This window comes from Paramormyrops kingsleyae, chromosome 4 (genome assembly GCF_048594095.1).
Source record: "Paramormyrops kingsleyae isolate MSU_618 chromosome 4, PKINGS_0.4, whole genome shotgun sequence".
Lineage (NCBI taxonomy): Eukaryota > Metazoa > Chordata > Actinopteri > Osteoglossiformes > Mormyridae > Paramormyrops > Paramormyrops kingsleyae.
This window is the reverse complement of record NC_132800.1, coordinates 3251170-3275535: the sequence shown is the minus strand read 5'-3', so window position 1 is coordinate 3275535 and position 24366 is coordinate 3251170. Positions and strand designations below refer to the sequence as shown.

At 47.1% G+C, this 24366-nt stretch overlaps 1 protein-coding gene and 1 long non-coding RNA gene across 2 annotated transcripts in view; one reads left to right on the top strand and one right to left on the bottom strand.

Annotated features, from left to right (window-relative positions):
• LOC111838702 (cadherin-12-like) overlaps nucleotides 1-24366 on the top strand; it is a 113828-nt gene that overhangs the window by 52857 nt on the left and 36605 nt on the right. Inside the window, exons 4-6 of the mRNA XM_023801936.2 lie at nucleotides 12005-12299; nucleotides 20495-20614; nucleotides 23845-24012. Coding sequence (XP_023657704.1) covers nucleotides 12005-12299; nucleotides 20495-20614; nucleotides 23845-24012 — 583 coding nt within the window. The remainder of the gene's footprint in view (nucleotides 1-12004; nucleotides 12300-20494; nucleotides 20615-23844; nucleotides 24013-24366) is intronic.
• On the bottom strand, nucleotides 478-2883 carry LOC111838703 (uncharacterized). The gene is made up of 3 exons (XR_002836940.2): nucleotides 2809-2883; nucleotides 1125-1848; nucleotides 478-822 (listed from the first exon to the last, which is right to left on the bottom strand). It is a non-coding gene; the product is annotated as an uncharacterized lncRNA (long non-coding RNA).

Here is a 24366-nt window from a genome sequence, read left to right as displayed (position 1 = left end):
GTTTGAGTCTGTCTCCTTACTCTGTCTTACTTTGTCTTACTCTGCCTTGGTAGTCTATTGGGTTTGGTATCCATGGCAACTCAGGGCATCCTCAGTCCCCCTTGGTTACGCGCACATCAGTCGGGGGTCCTATTCCTGTCTGCTGTGAGTATGCTGGGTGCGTATCAGGCATCGTACACCTCACCAGGGACCACTTATTAAATCTGGATTTTCTTTAATTGCGTCCTGTTGCCATTTGAGGTCATCATCAAGGTAACATGTTATGTTGCAATGTACAAAAAAGTTTGAAAGTCATTGGGAAAATCCCATTTGGGATTTCAGGATTAAGAGCTTGGCTCGTACCATATTGCCTAAGAGCTTATGCTGTCTGGCTCTGCTTTGTCTGCTCAGTGCTTCAGCAAATGGCTAAAGGAACGTTCAAGTAGGAAGGAAGCTGTGGAATGAATTGGCTGGATAGCAGGTCAGTAGGAACATGAAAAAAAAACAAGATCTAGTGGTCTTGTGCCTCATACGTCACTCATAATATTGCTTCAGTAACTAGTACTAATGTATTCAGGATTCTTACTTTAGTTGTTGAGAATGGGATCACCATGTGGTGGTCCAAGACTCTCACATTCCATCTTCTGTTTTTGATTTCTTTTAAACTACAAAAATAGCTGGAAAATGAAAGGTCACTCATTTGAATAAAAGTCAGAACCTTCCAGCTGAAAGGGCAGCTGTTTTCTCCTCGGCTTCATACTGGATTCCCCTTGACAGGCAGCCATCTTTTTTCTGTTTGAACGTGGCCGGTTCTTTCGTGCTAGCCTTCAGGATGCGTTCCGGCTGATAAAAAGAAAAGAATAAAAGCACCCTTACTTTTTTATTGCGTTGACTGACGGTACCCAGTCTTTACTCTGAAAAACTGTAACTTAGCAAACAGTCACCCCCTAACATTGTATGTTGACAGTGACTGAGTGACGCCTCTTGCTCATTGATGAAGTTCGAGCTCATTGACCTGCTGTGCACCCCCTGGCTACGGTAGCCTGTAAGGCTCATTTTCCACTTGAAGGGTCATTGGCAAATGCATTTTAAATTCAAAAATAGAGAAAAATAAGATGTAAACGTGCAAAAAAAAAAAATAATACCTGAGCATCTCAATTTGGCCTGATAGGCAGGTGCAGTGAGACTGTATCCATCCATCCATCCATCAGTCATCATTCTTCAGTCTAATTTGGTCCCAAGTACAGCCTTCCGTAATCCAGGAAGGGAAGATGCCAGGATACAGCTCTGACAGGTGTGGATATACTCTAACATCCCAGGGGGAAACTCAGTTTCATGCAGCAAAGGAACATAAAGAGTACATGGTACATAATGCAGGACAAAGTGCAATGACCATATGCATAGTGCAAATGAATGGATGCAAATGTAGAGTGAGAATGGGTGTAGGTGTGATGTATATAGGGGAGAGCAGGGTGGGCCATTCTTTTGTACCCTTGCCATTGAGACAGGCAGGAAACTGGCATTGCTCCATTGATAATATCCACTTTGATAATTAGAATAAATTAATCACGCACTGAGAGTTGTTTGGCATAAAATGACAGAAAGCAGACTGATGTGGTTTATTTAGTCCGCGACTGTCCACACTCACGGTGTCCGTGTAGGAAGGGAGGACCCGCAAAGCTGTCCCAGAGATCGCCCGTCCCGGAACCGCGGGTAAGGGCAGCGCCGGCTGGCAAGAGGCAGCACACGGCGGGTTTTATTTACCTTCCCGCCGCCACGACGACTGCAGCCTCCTCAGCATCACCTGCAGTCAGCAGACCATCACAGAGATGTCACCTTCAAACACCCCAGCAGGGGATATCTCCAATCCTGGGAAATTTCATTATTAACAATTTTCTGGGGGGGGGAGGGGGTTCTAGAACATTAATCTTTGATGAATGACCAAGGATACCATCTCTTATTTTACTTTAATGTCAATTGTGGGTTTTTTTGTTTTTTTTTACTGAGAGTGTTCATCCTAAACACATAAAAATGCCTTGAAAATTGAATGTTACGGCTTTGTTCTGCGTTACATTTTGAAATGCGCTACTGGCTAGAGGTGCCCCCCGCCCCAATAATATGGGATCATCCTGCATGATCAGTTTCCACCCCTGAAATCTTGAGCACAGGCGTTAGATTTGTTCCGGCTCTGACACTGCATAGACGGCTGCCTGTATCGACTAATGGGTTGGCTGACAGAGCCCCCCCCCCCCCCCCCCCACACACACACACACACACATACACACGCACAAAGTGGCCATGTGTCTTTTAACAATGAACCTCTTTCCATTTCAAACCAGCATGTCTGTGCTCATTATTGATATTTATGCGCACATGAATCTCTATTAGGAAACATTGCTGTGATATCCCATTCAGAACATTGTTTAAATTCCAGAAGTCAGGGGCACGTTTTGATTTGAGGAACGACGTCGCAATAAGATAATCAGCCACGCAATCAAGGCGCGGATAATTCCGTCCTCGCTCCGATTGCGCTGATGGGGTTAATTGGGAAGGATTACCGCCTGTGATGCCACGTGCCGGCTTTACCGACGACTCGCAATCCAAGGATAATTCACTCCGATGACAGTGAGCGCCAGCATCTCTGATGAAGGCTGGCACGTCGCGACGAAGAGAGCGGCTTGAGTTAACCGTTAACGACGCCATTCATCTGCGCTGCCGATATCGAACATTCCCATAGTTTTTCTCCATTTTATTTAATGGGATTTACACTCAGATTACTTTCGGTCGCATATCTTCTGTAATGTTAGCATTCTGATCCGGATTGCTTACCGGACTGGAGCGGGTCTTTTCCGTTGGCGTGTGTGGATGCTGATGGATTACGTTAAGAACCGGTCTGCCTTGGGCAGTGACGTATCGAGCTCTGTTTTTAGCCTCTTCTGATTCGTGACATATAACGGATGAGAAAGAAACAAAAATGTCTGCTTTCTAGCCGTGATGGGTAGTGGCCTTTAAACCGATGTGACATTCTAATAAACAGAGGATACTGAGCCTTGGATTTATAAACAAAGTTTAGTTTTTATTTTGTTGGTGTTTTGTTGACCATGTGATGGTTTTTAGGGGTGTGCACCCTCATGTCTGGCACCGATAAGGGGGAGCTAATGTGCGCTAATGGTGCTTATTTCTGATCCAATATTGTGCATCAGTCGCTTGTTGGTGGTTCCCAGGAGGAACACTGGCACCAATGTCTGCAAATTAGGAAGTAGGAGGGCACTGCCTTGTTTTTTTTAGGAAGAGAGCAGCGAAAAACTGACCCACCTTTGAATTAGCTAGGGCTTAGTCACCATGTCACGTGACAGGTGGCACATGAACAATGATTTTCACGATGACATTCTGTTTGAGGTGTGAACAAAGTGATATATATGGTATGTTATAGTATTCTATGATATGCTATGCTAATGTATAGCCTTACATAGTATGATATGCTATGCTAATGTATAGCCTTACATGGTATGATATGCTATGCTAATGTATAGCCTTACATAGTATGATATGCTATGCTAATGTATAGCCTTACATAGTATGATATGCTATGCTAATGTATAGCCTTACATAGTATGATATGCTATGGTATGGCAACGGTGGCCATCCTCTCTTCTGCATCAGTCCTCTCCATTCAGAAGTCCTCTAGCCCACAAAATGAATCTCAGTTCTGCCCCCATGTTCCTCATCTGAAGAGGGTTGGCAGTATAATTGGAGATTAGAGAGCCACTGGGCAGTGCAGCCAGACTCGGGGTGGGGTGGGGGGATGACAGACTCGCATGAACGTGAAGGCTGGACGCTGCTACCCTGAAACCTGGAGCATCGCACACGGATCACATCATTCTCCGTATCACAGACCGAACTCTTGAACTTTTGAAATATGTCCTGTTGAGTAATAATTTAATTTTGATGCTTCTGATGTCGAGTGTGGAGCATTTTAAATTAGCGATGAAAAAAGACTCCTTTTTAAAAACTTTTTTATTTATAATACATAAGTCATTTCGTCCTGTCGGATCCCAGCAGTGACTTAAGAGGCCACTGTGGTGTAATTAAGCTTGAAGTTTCTCGGGGATAGCTCTAGCTACAATGCTAACTCCAGCTACAATGCAAACCCCTGCCAGCACTTTTCCTGTGGACCGCTGGGAATCACGTTGGCGCGGTTCCCAATGTGACCTACCTGTAGCTCAAAAAATGGGATTTTTCTCCACAAAATTGATGTCTTAACCCTACTCTGTGCTGCGGGCTGAGCTAAATGGGTGGCGCCGTTTACCATAAGCCGCAGGGGTGGGAAAAAAAAACGAAAAAGAAACGAGATTTACAGCTTCCCCGCATCGCTAATGCTAACGGCTAAGGGTCACGCACGTGGCTTTGACGTGAGAGCAGGATGCGAAATGAGTCCGGCAGCTCAGTCACATGGTTCTTAGAGTAGCTTCTGAGAAAGGAGAGAGCTGAGTTCATCCACAGTGTGGACATCACCTTTGGCTTCTTTTGGCATTCACATGACTCGGTGTGCTGAGAATGGGGGTCATGGAGATGGGGAGAGAGCAGAAGATGGAGAAAGCAGGGCTGGGCGGGCTGCCCCCACTCCTCTCTGCTCACCCTGCCTGATGTTTTTATCTTTCATGTTCAGCCATTTTTATTTCTTATTTCTGATTGCATCATGTTTTGGTAGCTCTGGGTCTTCCTGCTGCCAGGCAGAGAGAAAAGTGGGGGAGAGAGGGAGAGACAGGCAGGGAGAGAGAAAAAGAGGGAGAAACACACAGAGAAAGAAAGGTGAGAGAGGGAGAGCGGCAGAGAGATAAGAGGGAGAGAGAGGGAGAGCGGCAGAGAGATAAGAGGGAGAGAGAGGGGGAGATGAAGAGAAAAAGAGGGAGAGAGAGGGGGAGAGAGACAGGCAGTGAGAGAGAAAGAGGGAGACAGAGAGACAGAAAACATAGGGAGAGAGGGAGACAGGCAGGGAGAGAGAAAGAGAGGGAGAGAGAATGAGACACAGAGAGAAAAAGGAGACAGAGAAAAATGGTGAGAGACGGAGACAGGCAGAGAGAAAAGAGGGATAGAGAAGGAGACACAGAGAGAAAAAGGAGAGAGAGACAGGCAAAATGAAAAAAGAGTGGGATAGAGACAGCCATAGAGAGAGGGAGAGAAAGAAAGAGATAGAGGGAGGCAGACAGAGAGAGAAAGAGGGAGACAGAGAGATAGAGAGAATGAGAGAGACAGAGAGAGGGAGGCAACTCATCAGTCACATGGGATGAAGGACGAGTGTCCTGCCTGGATTCAAAGGGAAAACCTTTGGCTTGCAGTAGTATAAAAAGGCCTTTTATAAGATAATGGAAACACACAGTGAGGTTCTGCCCTGAAGAGACCTCCCAGTGCCCCCCCTCCTCCTCCCCGAAACCCGGGGGGAGAGCAGCCCCCCAGGAGACAAAGGGAGCGGTCGATGGTGGCTCGCACTCCGTATTCTTGGACCGTTGTGTGAAAGAGCCAGAGAGATCTAGGCCTCTGCAGGTGGGCCTGCTGAATAGACACCCCCGGTGCCTCCTTTGCATTGTGGGAAATAGCGCTCCGAGCCACTCCGTCACCCTCAGTGGAACTGCAGACATCGCTTACATGAAAGTAGGCCGTTTATTATACTTCCCTGAAAGCCTGGCCTGTCGCTTATTTATTTATACATTTCGCAATGGAGCCGGCGTCGGACAGTTTTTCTGTAAGGGTTTCCCAACCATGACCGCAGAATTCCAAACGGAGTGGGGTTTGCTTGAGCTGATGACAGCCATGGCGGTTTTCATTAGCTGGCATAAATGATTAAATGCACTCGATTCTAGCATTTTTAAAGGTGGGGCGGGGACCTGAGAGGGGCCATAGTTCAAATGGAGAGGACAACATTATCGTTAGGCTGGCATTATGTTCTGAATCGGTGAGTGACAGGGGAGGGGGCCAATCAGCTTTCAGCTGAGGCAGCTGCACCTGTGGCCCCACCCCTGTAATCACCCCTGCCAGTACAGCATCCGTGTATCTGTAAGGTAAGATCCCCCAGTGACCTCTGCCCTTTTGCTCCCTGTCCCTGTGGAAGAAAATATAAATGGAATGAACTAGTCAAGCCGACTTACTGGCAAAGATCTTTTTATATGCAAATGAAGCAAAATCTTGTTGATTGATCTTCGCAGAAAAGGACACAAACACGGCATGACTGTCAGTCTAATGAACAGTAACAGTGCACCTGAACTGCTGAACTTTAGTTTCTTGAGAAAGTTCCAGGAGGGGGTGGGTGGGCATCCTTAGTCCCAGGAGGGTGAGTAAGGGGATCTCATAGTTTCTTGTCAATTTTCTCTCCCCCGGTTCTTATTTTCCCATCCTCCCTGAAATGGAGTCTTTCCATTTGTTTTAGGAAATTGTTTTGTTTTCCCCATTTCGACAGAGCCACTCACACCCCCTCCACCACTTTCTGCCCCTGCTTTAAAAGAGGTGAAACACTAAAAGTAAAGAACAGCCCCCCGGTCACCCCCCCAATTGTGTGTGTATAGGCTCAGCTGGCTGGCTTTCTGAGGGGTCACCCCCTCAACATAACCCCACTGACGGACAGAAACCGTACTGCGAGTCCAACCTCTGTGCAAATGTAGCATGAGCCCCCCCCCCCAGTCCCACTGATCCAATTATAGTTATGTGTTTCCCAGTGGTGCCTCGTTACACTTCCTACTTTAATTGCCGACAGGAATCGATATTCCAGTCTGAGGCATGGAGAAGCTGTTTGGGGGAGTCTCCCACCCCGTTAGTAGGGGGTTCACCACACACACACACACACGCACACACACACTGTCACCCACACACACACACACACTGTCACCCACACACACACACACACTGTCACCCACACACACACACACACACTGTCACCAACACACACACACACTGTCACACACACACACACACACACACACACTCTCATGTCGGGTAAACATATCTTTTTGGGGACCGCTCATTCATTTCTATGGGAAAAATGCTAACGCTAACTATGACAACCTTAACCCCCATCCAGCCCTAACCATAACCATAAGTAACCAAGCAAAATACAAGAGTTTTGCATTTTTAGTTTTTTTCAGTGCAGTCACAGATTTTTATTAAATTGAGTTTTCCCTCAAAAAAAAAAAATGGGTATTCATCACGTTGTGGGGACATTGTGTCCCCATAAGGTAAGGTATACCCACTCTCATACTCACTCACTCACACACACACACACACACACACACAAAAGGTTTTCCCACCTGCCTGCCTAAGTACGTAGGTGGTCAAGTGAATCGGCTAGTCACAGTACCAAATACCCGAGCAGGGGGACCGTAAAATCCTTTCACGACTGCCCATAGAAGACCTGGAAAAGCAAATCAAATTGCAGTTCCCTACTGTGGTGAAGAGGATAATGCTGGTGTTGGAATGACACTTTCCCCACATGGCCTCGCTCCCTTTCCCATTAAAGGCGGGGGGACTGCTGGAAAGTTCCAGATGCGATCGCGACACTGAGGGCACCTAATCATCTTTCTGGGTGTAAATTTACTGAGTGATTCTGCAACTTCTCAGGTTAAATGAAGGTGATATAGATAGTAATGCATTAAAGGGGTGGTCAGTGTCACCCGGTGAGGGGTTAAAAATGAAGAGAAAACAGGCAGAGAAAACAGAGGAAAACAAAACTTTCTGGGATTTATCCTTGCAGTTCATAGTAAAACTTTACAGGTTTGATTTAAAGCTCAATTTAAGATTTCAGTGAAAGTAGTCTGATCCAGATTCCAGAAACACACTGTTTTGACTGATGTTCTCGGTTTAATGGACAATTGTATGCCTCTCACTCTAAGTTCCCATCCCAAAAGCCAAGAGGAGCTCAGAGGGTTGGATGCCTCATTTTGGGTGCTGCAGATGACCCTGTGAAGTTATCCTCCCACCATCTTGGCTTTGGCTAAAGTCGATACGAACACACTCTCTACCCAAGCCTCTCCATCTGGGTATTGCGGCTGATGTGTCCCTCCCACCATCTTGGCTCTGTTCCCTGGTTCCCACTAGCCCTGGGATGCTCTCCCAGCATGACCTTCTCAATCTGGATGGTCGCACTTCCGCCATCTTGGCTCTACTATCATCGTTTGTTAATAGCTACAAACCTACCGCTTAGGCAAAAAGAAATTAAAGTCCCACCATTTTGCCACATGTTTTTCATTGGAAGTGTGGGAGAAGGTTAGTAATTGCAACCATTGTGAAGAAAGGGTGTTTGGAGGAGCGATTAAACACCTGTCTGATTTCCTGCGATAAGCAAACCAAACAGAGGTCCTCGGGAGAGAAAGAAAAAGAGAAGGAGAAGGAGTTGACTTTGTTTCAAATTCAGGGCTGATCCGAATACTAAAAAAATGCCATAAATTTGAATGTTTCTCTCAACTTGAGAGAGTCTGACTCAGTTCTGTGGGCGAATCGCCTGTCTCCATGATTCTCTGTGTGACACGAGGTATGACACGTCCCAAACAAAGCCACTCCGATACCTAAGTGAACTTCCACTCTGAGGCTTCATACTTACCATCATTTATTTACCTGGGTTTGGTTCTCAATGTCCGTTTACATATTGAAACAGTGAGGACCCCCCCCCCAGCCACATTCCCGCCTATGATGCCCGGCCTGCAAATCTGAGCCGATGGCAAAGCTAGCACGCCAAACCTTTTCATCACTCACTGTCACTTTTCTGGCTCTTGATCAAGAGCCCCTCCCCTGTTGCCTGCGGTAACCTCAAAACGACATAAAATCTCAGATCCTCACAGATTTCAGGCTGCCGTTTGCGAAATAGGCATTAATGTCGGCGGGGCGTGATGGGGCTGTGAGACCCAAGACTCATTCTGCACCGGGAGGTTATAAAAAGCGCCTGCATGGATCTATTTTAGTGCCGAATCGCCCTGTATGACTGATTGCTATTGCTAACAATTTCCTAATGGAATTTTTGATGAAGCTAATCTGCCCCTTTCCCTTTATCGTTTTATTGAACTTATTAACTGATTTGTTCCATTATTTATTTATTTAGTCCGGTTACGTGCAGAATAATTAGCCTGCTTTTAAAAGCAATGGTCTGCGGCGAAATTGCAAGACACTTCATGTGACGGCGTTAATCTCCTGCAGGGCGGCGCTGCTGCGCCTCTGGTGGAAGTACCTGGAACTGGCTCCACTATGAGTCTGCCATGTTTTACTTAAGCGGTGATTCCTGGGACTCTTTCTAAGCTCGCCTCGAGCTTTTGTTTTTCACCCGCCCCTCACCCCCCTCCTTCCTGGATAAGGAGAAAGCGAATGATCTCGCAGCGAGGCACTTTTGTTACTGCACAAACGCCACGGGGGGCCGTGAATTCTTGCCTAATTATCGTTACTGACATTACTCTACACTTGCTTTTCTGACACTTAAACATGGGAGAATCGCATCCTGCCACTTTACTGTCATTTCTGCTGTTATCTTACGCCGCCTGCAATCCAGTTAAGGATTATTATTTCACTCTGTCAGCTGGGAGGGGGTTGCATTAGACTATCCAGGGGACATCCTGGCCCCCTCCCTGAATGATTCAGGAGATTTGGCATGCATTTTATTAGCGTGACATATAAACACCATCTTATTTATGGTGTACCATTGAAATGATCACTTCAGAATTACTCAGGATGTCTTAGATGTGATTCTAAGTGAACTAAATCAGTTAGGTAGTCAGCTAAAAATGTTCCTTTTCCTTCCTTTATTCCACCATTTTTTTCCCTCTCATCACTAAAAATACATTCCTTTCAGTGAAGTCTCCGAGGTACTGTGCATCAAACTAATTACGGAATGGAATAAAGAGGCGTAAGGACAGGCGTAAGCTGTGACCCAATTAAAACTCGTGACGATGCAATTGGTGCAAATGTTTAATTGATTATCAGCAGGGTCGGGGTGGGGGGGGGGGGGGGGGGGCACACAATGTTTGTAGGTATGATATAACAGGTAGAGGTTGAACCAAATAATCACAAAAGGGTGACACTTTATTTATAACACGATTGACAGAGAGGTTGAAGGCAACCTAAAATATTCCGCAGAGATTTGCGGAAAGGGCGCAGAGAACATCCACATGCGATACATGCGAGCCTGATGGACAGTATAATAGAGGAAATGCGGATTATGATCTGTGGCGTGCTGTCTCAGTCTCGCTGCAATGGGTGCCGCAGGACAAGCAATGCGGATCTGCTTTTGATGGGCCGTAAATGTGCCTGCAAATCAATAATAAATCAATTTTATAATCGGCATTGCAAGGCGCCAGTGGGTTTGTGGATATAAAGTCCAAAAAAGTAGCCAGTAAAAGGACAAGGTGTGAAATTGTATCTGTATTATGTCGTGAGGGTTATGCTGTGTGTGTGTGTGCGAGCGGGTTTACCTATCCTTATGGGGACACAATGTCCCCATAGCGTGATAAATATCCGTCTTTTTTCCCTTATGGGGACCGGTTTCCTGGTCCCTATAAGGGAAAACTCTATTTTATAAATATCGGTGACTGCTATGAAAAAACTAAAAATTTAACTCTTGTATTTGTTGTTTTGGTTACTTATGGTTATGCTTAGGACAGGGTGGGGGTTAAGGTTGTCATAGTTAGTGTTAGCATTCTAGCATCCCCATAAGGATATGTTTACCCTACGTGTGTGTGCGTGTGTGTGTGTGTGTGTACACGTCTTTGAGTGGCTCCTAGGAACTCAACCCTTCCTCCCCCCCAAACAGTTATCCCTCTCTCGTGTACTGTAAGCACTGACCTTGTACATAAATTACAGTACACGATGTGAAATTCTACCTCCGGCATCCTACAATTAGAGGTTCCTTCAACACACTAGAGCGAAAAAGCCAACTTCCAGTTTAGCCCGGCCCCCACGCGTGCCAGCACAGCACATCCACGCTCATCCCCAAGGGCGGGCATTTATTCGTGGGCTAGGGGAGGGTCACATTCGCTCTGAGGGACCATTTAAGAGCCGAGTCTTTCTAGATGTCGTTTCACGGGTGTGACGAAACTGCGAGTCGGGTCACAGTTGGGTAGGCGGATGAATAGGAAGGATGAAAGAACGCTTTACAAATATAAACAACAGGGGACAAAGAAGAAGAACTGTATGCAGGTAGAGAGAAACTCCCCAGGAGAGTCAGCATGGGAGCAGGTCAGTGCAGTGTGGGATTGGGGGGGGGGGCAGTCCATGTGTGATGGGTGCGTGGGTGGGGGGGGTGAGTGATGGTAAAAGTTGTTGCCTGGGTGGCCATGGCCACAGTAATAGTTCAAATAGGGGGTGGGAATGGTAATTGTAATTTTATTGACCTGGGGGAGGAGTGCTTCTGAATCGTGTAAGATGGGCATTTTTATGATGACCTCCCCCAAGATGCACATTTTTTTTTTCCTGAGCTTCTTTGGGAGTCCCCCTTAAAGCACAGTAAGGGCCTGCTATTGTATGCCTTGTGAATGAAGCTCGATGTTCATCATCACATGGGATTAAGATCTACTTCTCACCCTTCAGCATTGATTGCCCATTCCACGAGTCAGTAGCCCCAGAAGACCTTATCATGGCGTCCTGCGTATCTGCTAATTCCCAAATTCTGTCCTGTTTCCCTCCACAAAAGCCACCTCAAGTGAGCATAAAAAGTTGTTTGTTGACATTTGAGGGTCTTTTTCGATATCTTAAGGCGCTGATTGACAGAACGGCAAGGTTGCCAGGTGAGACAAAGAGCAACTCATCTGGATCTGGATGATCGTGGAAATTTGCCCGCTGCCAATCAAAGTTTTTCAAGTAGAGAAATGTTGCCCAATATCAACCCGCGCAGCATCGCTCAAAAAGGTTGCCCTCTGTATCGTCACACTTAGTGTTTCAGTTAACAGTTTTTCAGTTGTCAGACCACTGTGGTAGGTCAGTGATGAGATTGGGGTGCCGCCCCGGGTTCGAAGGACACGTGCCCTGACCGTCTGCTGTGTTTGCTTCCTCCTCCCAGCTCCACACGGACCTGGACAAAGGCGACAGTGGGGTGAAATACACGCTGTCCGGGGAGGGTGCCGGCTCTATCTTCACCATCGACCAGACCACCGGTGACATCCATGCCCTGCGCAGCCTCGACCGCGAGGAGAGGGCTTTCTACACGCTCCGCGCCCAGGCCGTCGACCTGCAGACGGGCCGGCCGCTCGAACCCGAGTCTGAGTTCATCATCAAGGTGCAGGACATCAACGACAACGAGCCCAAGTTTCAGGAGGGGCCCTATGTGGCCAGCGTCCCCGAGATGTCACCCGTGGGTAAGGGGACAGTGCCGCCGTCATCCTCTGTGATGGGGCTGTCAGGAGGGCACCATAGTCATCATCATCTTCACCATCATCAGTATCATTGAACTTTAGCCACTTTACTGTACACATTTTCCACCAGCCCACACAGTCATTGTACATTTTCATTTTACAACTATTAATATTCCTACTCTCTATTTTCATTGTCTTCTTTTGCATTGCTTTTATTTTTAGTGTTATTTGCATCTTATTTATACCACGGCACCGTTGAATTCCCAAATCTGATTGGTCTGAAGGGCTAATTTTCTATATCCCCACTCGCAGTGCCAGCCAGGCGAATCACAGTCGTAAATCAGTGCATGATTATAGTCTTTAACCTATAATCTTTAAACCTAACTAAGTAAGAGTTAATGCATGAGAAGTGCACGGCTACAAAGCCAAAGAACCACCCTCTGCTTATACTCTATATTTGGCTCGCTCATTTGTACCTAAGCACCTAAAGGCTTGCTGAGCTTACTTACTTACTTTTGTTTCATATTGTCTTGTTTTCCTTTGAATTACGTACTTCCTGTGAAACACAGTCCTGGAGGCATTTGGGGAAGTGCCTCACTACACAGATGTACAGTGTGTGTTTGTGTGTGTGGCGAGTAAAGTGCGGAACTTAAAATCGGATCATCTTGCTGACACGGACGCTGACTTAGAAAGACCTTAAAGGGGGACCTGTGACGGAGCAAAGATGAGAGTAAGTTACTGAAGTAAACCGACAAGGAGCTGCTGTCAGACCCACCTGTGCTCATGGGTAGGGGGCAGATGTGGGTAGATGTGTGTGTGCGTTCACTGCATGGCACGTGTGTGATAGCGCGTCCCCCGCGGTCCGTCACGCACACCTGCCAGTCCCCAGCGCCCACCCTCCAGCCCCCCTCCCCCTCACCCCAATTACTGTCAGAAGCTCCTTCTGTACCATCCCTGCAATGAATGTCCTACATCCTCTTCGCCTCATTCACCATCTCAAGCAAGCTCTCCAGAATATCATCACGTATATTTGGGGGGTGGTGGTACCCCCCCCCCCCCCCACCCCTGGGCAGATTGCCATCCTCTCCCGGAAAATTTAATCAAGGCAGACCGGACCCTTCTTTAAGAATTTTCTTAGCTAAGGGACAGGACAGAAATGATTTTACTGGAGCCTTTCTCGCCAAAGCCTAAAGGCCAGCCTGAAGAGGGCGCTGGGAATTATCGGACAAAACCGGGGGTCCTGCTGCCTGGGAGAATTAGCAGGATAATTGCACCCGGGGGCTGGATCTACATATGCATGAAAATGCTTTTACAGCTGGACACATCTGGACAAGGGCCCATGGCAGAACATGCACTGATTATGTAGACGATTTACAGCAAAAAAGGAAGGAGAAAAGCTGGCGGATGATTTAGCAATTCATGCAAAGTGGCCCCACTAATTGGATTTCACCATAATAAAATCACAGCGCCCCCTGCCTGCGTGTACGGGCAGCGCCTGATCGGCATGCCGCCCTCCCATTAACATTGACAGGGCTGTAAACCGGACGTCAACCAGACAGATGTTCCATAATTAAATTAGCTGCAATTAACGGGGCTTCGCCACGCCCGTCCCATAAACGGGGCGTTTAATCAGCGAGCAACCGCTCCTGCCGGCCGGGGAGGGGGGTGTCGGCTTGCCTCAGAGTTACCTCATTAACTCGAATGTCATGTGTAACCATTGTTCCCAGCGCTGTTTACATAAGCCTTTCTAATTTCAGCGTTTAGTGGCTCTGCGTCTGTGCGGGGAAGCCGGAACCACGGGGAACCGCACGGAACCACGGAGAACATCCCTGCAGTTTGTTATTGGGGTTTCCCGCTTTCTAGGGGAGAGAATGGGGGGATGTTTTCTGGGGGCCCAATCAAAAAAAAGATGCTTCAAAAAGTAAATAAATAATAGGTAGGCCGTAGCTTGGTTCTGGTAAGCAGAACACGCTGCTTCCGCATCTCTTAAATAAGGAAGGCAGCATTTAATCAACATAGTGACTGCCTGTCACCAACAGCACCCCCTCAGATGTATCAAAAACTAAACAGCCAGCATGTAGAGTCAGAAGATCGGAGCTAGTTAGCCGCCTCGCATATGGAAATGTGTTCATTAAATATTTAGTGCAGTGATTGTAGCCGAAAGGGGAAACTAGATAAATAGCTAGCCGGCACAAGCAGAAGGCTGTAGCTAGGCAGCTGGTTAGCAGAACACGCTGCTTCAGCATCTTCTGGGTAAGGAACATGTTTATTTCATTATTTAGTTTAGTGTAGTGTGGGGGCCTCTGCAGACATCAGGGGCCTCATGCAGATGTGCGGTTTGAGTGGTGGTAAATGCAGCTGGGGGTGACATAAGAAAATAAAATAGTTTTCAGAGATGAAGAATGGCATGAGCAGGCAGGCATAAGGGACACCCGGAGTTCCATGGGTGTCACGAGAACTGGACCCAGTACGTCTGCCAGAGGGACATTAACGGTGCTGGGTGTAGACAAGACAGGAGATGCACACGAACAACTTCCCGTATTGGAATGCGTCGCATGCGTTTGCGTATTTATGCCCCGTGTCCGTGTATGACACCGCCATGCTTTTAGCAAGGGTGAGAAATCGATTCAGAATTACACAAATTTAAGATCGCGGGAGCAACCACATCTCATCTCGGCAACGGAAGAATAAATTGGATTAAATTTGCAGCCGGTATATCGACGTTGCCTTCCGGTCGAGGTTGGGCAGCCCGATCGAAATTGAACCGGCGCGCCACTCCGAGATACGTTTGGCTGAGATCTAAATACACACATTAAAGGTAAATTGGGACTGCGATGCATTCGTTTTTTTCCTGTTTAATCATTTACTCATTCATCCGACAACTACTTGTTGTGTAGCTGTCGGCAGATGGCTATTTAGCATAGCAATTTACACTGATTTTGAATGTCCGATGGTATCATAAACCACCACGCCGCTTACTGGTCATTATGCGGCACTGCGGAAAAAAACCCTGTCCAATTGGAACAGAGCTGCACTTCCCAGCTACAGGCTGGTTGTGGTCCTCCCCTCTCAAGCCATAGGCTGCTTGACACACAGTCACAGCCAATAAGGTTGGTATTGAGTTTCTCCGTCCAATCAGTAATGTACGTGTGTCCAAATATGTGCCCTGCTTTGGACTGGCTTCCCATCTATTGTGTACCCCAGCCTGGTCTCTTATGGCTCCTATTGGCTCCAGGCCCCCACATGACCCTGACCAAGATAAGTGATAGGATGATAGGTAGATGTTAGGGTTTTGAAAAAGAATTCCCTTTCCCATAAATGTCTAACATGAAATATCTGTAAGAAATGTATTTGTTTTCAGCATAGTCTTCTGAGGTCTTATTTGATCGCCATTCTCAGCCCAGACGTGGCCGTTCGCTCACAAGGTCGTAATCTTACTTTAGTGCATGCCTCCCCACTCGCACGGAACGACCCGGGGGTGGAGAATTGAAACAAAGGGAATTGAAAAGTTACGGGTGGCTTGTAAAAAAAGATGGGCAGAGGCATCGCTCTCTCGCTTATCTCAGCGTTGCCTGTGTACACCGTCAGAGATGAAGCTATCATTTGCCTGCAGGGAAAACACGATTTGTGCAATTCGGGAAGTACGTCCCCCCCTTGTGTGAACCAATGGGTTTTTTATTGTTTTTTTCTTTCGCCACCCCCACACCCCCGACTGTGAGCGACAGATCGTGGTGATAACCCCTGCGATGGTCTTTCCTCCCCGAATGTGCGAGCGCCCTTACTATTGAGTCCTGCACAGACGGCTGGCTAAGCTGTGATTTCAGCCATCAAAGTGGCCGAATGTACACACCCCCACACCCCCACCATGGTAAATTGCCATTGGGATGTCTGTCTTTTTTCTAGTTTAATCATTTACATACTCATCCAGCACCTACTCTGTATGCGACTGCGCCCTTAACGCAGGCAGATGGATACTTACAGTAGCAAAGCTTTTTGCATCATGGTTGAATGTCTGACGGCATCATAACCACCATGCCAGCTAGTGGTCGTTATGCGGCACTACAGAAACCCTGTTCATTAGATCAGCTCCGCGCTGCCCCTTCCTTCTCAGGTCACGGCCAATCAGATTAGCTGTGCATTTTTCCGTCCAATCAGGAGTGTATGTGTGTCTGGGAGGGGGGGGGGCTACTCACGCATCCCATCCCATCTGCTGGAGGCTGCCTGCAGTCCCACACACGTTCTTAAAAACACTTCTCCTTCACTCCTCCTTCATCTTCACTCTACTTCTCCTGCCCTTAGTCATGGAGTACCTTTAACTAATCTACATAACCTGAAAAGCCCATTAACGACTCAAGTTTGTCACACACAGAGGTAGAGTTACGACCGAAGCATGAAACATGGACATAAGGCACAGACTGGAATATATAGTTAAATATAAAAAATAAAGCTGTACAAATGGGCAATTAAACTAAACAGACAGGGATGTGCTGTAATACATTCTGGTTACAGTGTTATGATTAATCAGATATAACATGTCACCACCCATAGCATTAGCTTGAGTCGGGATGCTGTGGTCTCAGTCCTTCCTGACCAATTCAGGTACCCCCATGCCCTGCTCCCCGTGCCCTTGGCCCCAAAGCAGCGTCCTGGAGTCAAAGCCACCTCCTGAAATAGCCCAATCCCTAGCAGCATCTTCCCAGCTGGCTGGCGCTTTGCTTTTTCTGCGGAGTATCGACCTGCTGAATTGTGCATCAGTCAGGCCGGGCTGCGGTCACCGGAAGCCCGGGCCTCCGTCTCTGGTTAGCCAGGCGTCCGTTTCAGCTGGACAGACGATTACACGTGCGGAAGGTCAGGGAGCGGGCGGGGAGGTGAAGTATCGCTCTTAGCCAACGATGAGATGCCGGCTTTCATATCGCCGTCCGGGCTGGCCGGCCTGAGCCATCCGTCGCTGTTTTCTTGACCGGAAAAGTGGTGAAAAGTGGACGTGACCGAAGTGATAAGAGGTAACAATAAGATAAAAAACAGCAACAATAACTGCAACAGTAATAACGCATAAGGCACTTTCAAGATATGCATACATTTAAATATAGTTATGTAATAAGCAACTGAAATGACATGAAATGAGACAGTAAACATTTAACATTATATAATGGTAATTAAACTAATTATAAGCAATAAATAAGCAGAGAATGCACTCCAGGTCAGATGGTAGGGCTGATTACAGTAACACCAGGGAAGGAAAGGTGTGCTTTGAGAGTTGTGTCTGGCAGACACAGACGAGTCAAAGACGAGTCACGGATGAGTCATACGAGCTTTGGGGCTGTGGATTTAAAAGGCCCCCCAGGACAAATTCTTGTGGAGGGGTGTCCATGTTTGTGTCTCCCTTTTTTGGATGCTTGTAAAACAGAATATATAAGAACAACTCAGTTAATGTGGACTGCTATTTTTTATGACAATGCAGTACAGTGTCCACAGGGAGTTTATTCAGGAAATAGGAGGCTTTTCCCTACTCTCCCTCCGAAAAGCTACCTCTGCCTGTTCATCTCCACAATTTCCGAACCCCTCAAAACCCAATACCCCAAGCACCGGTGCTGGGAACTCCTGATCTGGGACAGACTAGCGCTCAGCGTGTGAGGGGGAGATGCACTCATCCCCGTAAACACTGACCTCGGAGACACTTCCAGGAGATGGAGGAAATAATGAATGCCCAGAGGAAAAGCAAGTTCCTGCAAGCCACGTGCTCTGTGTGACAGATAACGTGCATACAGACCCCGACAGACCCTGCCGTAACCTAAACGGCAAGCATGTAGGTGGGAATGATCCTTATTCTGGAGAAATCTCCAGAACTCCTGCCTTAGTGTCTTTAAATGAATTATTTAACTCACAACTCAGTAAGTGCTTCAGGGCAGCAAACTTAAACACATAATAGTTGCAGCTATAGTCAGTACACTGTATTGTTCAGCTGTACAAAGGTATATAGTTACTTGTAGGTATTTTTAGGTTTATCTTTTTTTAGTTATTATTCCGATACTTTATTGGTAATTCGGCTTTTCTGCAAAAGTCCCCCAGCCCTCCCGCTCAACCACTTTTCATCCTGAATTACAATCTTGCTGCTGGTCAGAGAAACAGGCATACATTTATGCTGATGAAAAACCGGGTGAGGCTATACTACGGTTAATACGGGGCCAGGTGAATTTGTCTGATAGTTTCAGGAAAAGGATTTGACTCCAGTGAAGGTGTTTTAACAAATCACTTTGGCTGCAGCTGTTACTTCCAAAAGCACAAATCCACCCGTGTCCCTTGCATTTGTACCACTCGACGCTCATTTGGTGTTTCCCATGATGCACTGCTTTACACAAGTCAACCATATGGGTTTGGATCCCTGGATGCTGCTTGGTTCTGCATTTCTGGACTTTGCTTAGTATCAGATTAGTACCATAAGCAGAAACTCAATTCCTGATTTTGTGTTTGTGTGTTTAATTTTACTCAACTTCAACATACTTGGGAGGGATCTTCCATTCTTACATGAAGCCTGAAAGCCCTCTCCAATAGGCGGCCATGGCAGTGCCTGAGAAAGCCTTATAGCAGCTTTTCCCGCTGTTATTTTCCGAGGGACCTGTCGTCTTATGATGAACAGCCCCTGCTGATGCCAGGCAGCCTCATGCGGTCTAGAAAACAGCAAAGGGTGGTGCTGGAAGCGAGGGGTTTGTCATAATTGTTATCATGCGCGTGACCTGCGAGGTCTACCATTGTCCATGCCTCGGTCGCACATGTGTTTTTCTATACTTCTCTTTGTGAGGCTTCCCCCCCCCCCCTGTCACAATCTACTACAGGCAGCTGCCCCGGGTAAAGAGGCAATAGCAGGAGAAATGTCCTTAGATAAATTACACCACCTGTGGGGCAATTTGCTGAAAATGATTGTATATTGAGATCAATAATGTTGAAGGAAATGCACAAAAGGTTGGGGGAGTGTTATGCGCGTGTTTGCCGGCATGCATGTGGCGTTTGAATCACGCTCCATGCGCCTGACATAATTATCCCTCTCTGGTGCTCCCGGGTCTGCGGATATTCTGTAAATATTCACTCCGCCGTTGCTGCGGTCTCCCGTGATAAAATATCATTCCACAGTCCATACGCCTTCAGCTCATTCGATGGGGGGGTCGCTGCATTGCTGGTATTGCGAGGGTGGCTTTTATACCAAGGGAGATGGATGTGCCACATTGACCCATCAGCTTTTACCTGAGGTGGGGGGGGGGGTGACTCTTGTCAGTCATTGTTTCAGGACTGACATTTTCAGCCGAGGTCAGTCTTACCTCTGAGGCGTCTCTCAATTGACGGTAATTATCCCCAGATGTTACATAAGTTCCACGTGGGATAGGACTCTGTATCTGTGATCGGATGGACGCCTGTTCAAATCCCAGGGTCAGCGGGGTGATGTCACTACTATGCCCTTACTCGAGATCCTTAACCCCTAATTGCTCTGGAACAGTCTGACCATGATTTCTTAAAATTGTATGACATTTTGGGTAAAAGTCTCAGCTAAATAAAAAGTAATACAGAATTTGGAGCAGGGAGGTGTTGAAGCAGAGTGCAGTCATTGTAACATTGCACAGCTCCAGCAGGTGCCATCTGTCAGATGTGCCCAGTAAGCTTCAATGGCAGACCCATCTTGCACAAGGTTTTTCTATGACCACTAATCATACACTGTCGGTGCCAGCCCCCCCCCCCCCACCCCCCACACGTTTCAGCCAATCAGAAGGGTCCATCTGAGTAGGTAGATTGTCCTGGGATCGCTCCGCTGAACATGCTGCGTGTGACACTCCTCTCCTTCTCAGAACAGACACCTCCATGTCGATTGATCTGTGATATGAACCGTTAGCGGAAATCTCTCTGGTTCAAGTCTGGGGGTCCCATTGATCTGTCATGTAGCAGTGCCCACATACCCATTACTAAATCAAAAACAGCTCGATGTTAAACATGCCTTTCGGGATATAAACTGCTTCCACAACCACTGCACCACCTGCTGTTCAAAAATGTTATTACATTCCGAATGCATGGACTGAGTGATTAATGCATTGACTGATCATCCATTGCATCAAGGAAGATTTTAGTGTTCCACTTCCTCTGTCACTTGTTACCCCTTTTAGCGGTTAAATTCACACTTACTGTTGTGTGTGTGTGTGTGTGTGTGTGTCCAGGTACCTACGTGACACAGGTGACAGCTACGGACGCGGACGACCCTACCTACGGGAACAGCGCCCGGGTGGTCTACAGTATCCTGCATGGCCAGCCCTACTTCTCTGTGGATGCCAAAACGGGTAGGCCACCAAACGTGAGCTCGCATAACACAATCATCCCTGCAGGGTTCTCACCTTCTAAACAATGGGTGGGCAATCTTATCCATAAAGGGCCGGAGTGTATGCAGGTTTTTGGGATAACCTTTATGTCAGCTGTTCAAACCCAGGTGCTAGGACTCTTCAGCCAATCAGTAATCTAATTAGGGAGTTACAGCGAAAATCTGCATACACAACAGCCCTTTCTGGAAAAGATTGCCCACCCTTGTTCTGAACTGTGATCCCAACACTAACCCCAGAAGGTTAGGGCTAGGACATCAGTTAGCCCTAACCCCTTAAGCTTTCAGATGGTCACATGACATCAGTTAGCCCTAACCCCTTAAGCTTTCAGATGGTCACATGACATCAGTTAGCCCTAACCCTACAAGCTTACAGTCGTCAAATAATGTAAATATACAAATTTGAACACTGCCGGATACTCTAGTTGATTCAGCACCTTTGCTATCTTCTCTCCTGAATCTTCCGAGTTCCCTATCCTCGATGTGGTTCATGAAGAAGTTTGATGAATCTCTGTTATGATAAAACAGTTTATTAAAATGTATCGGGGAGCAGCTTCCATGGGAACAGGGCAGCGGGCTGGAGGTGGGGGAAGTGCCGGCATCGACACGGGCACCTGCCCGTAACTCAGGGTGAATTACCTCCCCGGGGCCTTGCCTGAAATTCACGCGCCATTAGCGCGGGTGCTTATTGCATTCCCGTATGTTTACCATAGATTTACAGATGCGGGCGCCACCCGGAAACAGATTGAGTTTAATCTGAGGCCAGATTCAGGGTGATAGAATAAAACATCGCATCGATTTATTTAAAGAGAGCGGGGCCAAGGCGTGAATCAGAACCACAAACGATCCCCATCAGACCTCTTGACTACGTACGGCAGCACCCAGGGGCTGAGAAAAATGTAAGCCTCGGCCGTCTGACATGTTCGAAATGAGCTCCTCTGGAGTTCAGTGGTTCAATAGTACCCCTGAGAATTTCTCAGAGGCGATGGGTGGGGGGGGGGGGTTGGGTATTATTTTTTTTTACTTCACAAACATCATTTAATGTCTGCGATTGATGTGGTTTGTTTTGAAGGTTCTGAGGAAAAAGGGACGAAATAAAAACAGTGGTCGGCTTTAAAAGAAACAGCAAACGCGATAAAAACGAAAGAAAGTGAAAATGGGCTCGTTTATGTCTCTTGTGTCTAACCAGGTCCAGCTGGATCTTTTGTGAGAGTGCAGATCAATTCTGCTTTATATCACATGAGTGCTCAGTGGCGCCCCCTACAAGCGTTTAGCTGAAGTAACATCTGTAAGCAGCCTCCATAGTGTGGTGAACAGGCATGCCGGCCTCGTACCATGTGCTGAAAGAGGCCCCAGGTTCACTGCAGCCCTGTGCTGGATTAACACTTAAGAAGTTATGTACTTTGATCCTGGTGCAGGCAGTCAGGGTTATTTTGGATATGAACATTCATGCGGATTCTTTTTCAGTGATAGGCTCACGTTGCGGGGTGTTTCCAGACCTGTTCTGTGTTGTGATGGGGCGGCGGGCACTGAAGACTCACCTGTGGATGAATGGATCCTCCCCCGGTCCACAATCCTGCATCAGTCATCCTACAACAAATAATTCATCCATCTATTCATTCATTCATCCTTCTGTTTGCCCAGCTGGGTGGTGGTGCAGTGATACAGCATCATATAGGGAAGGCCTTCTCAATTCCAGGGACTTGTGTACCATCCTAAAAGGGATTAAGATGTCCGGATGAATGGCTGGGAGACCCCTCCCCCCACACACCATGGCGAACGAGCTCCGTCCCTCGGTGGCCGATTTCCGGAAACTTCTGGACGGGCGAGCCTGTTTAATTTCCTGCCTAATTACACATTTATTGACCGCATTACACAAATTAGTGGGACAGTGCGGGTCTGGTGGCACAGCGACGAGATTTCCATGGGTGGCACTTAATGTGGCATCGCATTAACGGCCACCGCAGCACCAGTGGACAGTTCGTTAGTGAGATTTTGGGGCCCTGATCTGAGCCGGTCGATAGCAATAGGGCTGCATGAGACAGTTATGGACCAGTGTGAGAGACAGGGACCCAATATGAAATGTCCCGGGTTTCCATTACGGTTTGCAGTCGATTAGAGGAGAGAGGTTACAAGCAGGAAATGCTAAATGACGTTTGAGAGAGTCTAACCTTGGGAATTCTGGGTAATCTTCAGGGGAGTTATTTTGGGGGGGAAGTCCAAGAGAGGGCAGTATTCTGGTACAGTTACCACTGGGGGCAAAAGCAGCACTGTCACACATATAGCCTGTCACACGTGCGCATGTTCTCCGCATGTTCTGTTAAACAGGCAGTAGAATGGAGGGATGAAGCACCACCATCCGTTCAGAATTAGAATTTGAATGAACTTTATTGATCGAAGAGGGAAATTGTAGAATTTTGTATCACCACTAGAAAGAAAAAAGCCCAGCACTGAACAGCTGTCAATTTTCATTACTGACAGCAGCAAAAACAACATGAGAGAAAATCTATCCGACTTCATCAAGCACTTCAAGTCCTGCTGAGCTGGCGTATCTCTTGCTACAGATGCTTTCGGTGAAAAGATCTTGGTTTGAAGGACAATGGGAGGTATGGGGTGGTCAGGGAGACCTGAGTCAACACAAAATCTGTGATCCATCATCACAAGTAGCTAGCGAGTAGAGTCAGACGATAGGCAGCAAGAGACAGCTAGCTAGCTGATTAGCAGAACATGCTGCTTCAGCATCTGCTAAATATGGAATCTGTTTTTTAAATATTTAGTGCAGTGACTGTCTGTGGCCAACAGGGGGCCCTTGCCCCCCCCCCCCCCCCCCTCCCAAAGATGCATAGCTACAGCAGTGGTAAACAGGGAGAGCAGGTGCTACAGGAAGCTCATAAGGTCTCCTGACCACCAAACTGACCTGACACTGGCCGTGTTGGCCCTGATCAGAAAAGTTTCTCTCCATCGATAAGAGCGATATTAAGACTGATCTTCCCATTAAGGACTGTCACCCCCCTCCATTTTTTTGTGGACATTTGTCTCCGTTGCTCCTTCAGATCAATGACCTTCTCCAAAGCAACATCCATCCGGGAGGCAATTTATACGTCCAGCTTCAATTTGAGCTGCATGGCTTTTTTTTAATGGAGTGGATCTTCAGTTTTTCTTGTGCATTATCCCCCCCCCCCCCCCCCACCATAGGTGTGATAAGGACTGCCTTGCCAAACATGGACAGGGAGGTGAAGGAGCTCTACCAAGTCCTGATCCAAGCCAAGGACATGGGGGGCCAGTTGGGGGGGCTGGCCGGTACCACCACCGTCAACATCACGCTCAGTGACGTCAACGACAACCCCCCACGGTTCTCCAAAAGTAAGAACCTCTCTTTCTCCTTTAGTCACCAGGGAGCGCTTCACTGTTTGTGCTGATTAAACCAGAAATGGGTGAAATATTAACATGGAAACAGAGACACTAAATCATTCATCAAATCAATATGAAATGCCACTGAAAGAATAAAAAAATATTTTTTCTTGCAGCATAATTATTCCTATTATACTGTATAACACAGTTTACTGCACAATATTTGTCACACACTGTCAATATGGGGTGCATGAATAGTGTAGTTAATATTCCTCATCTGCACTTTATCAGTATTTCATACATTTGTGGTTATTTGAAAATCCCAAATACATCACCAATTTTTAGCTTATTTATTGTTCTTATATT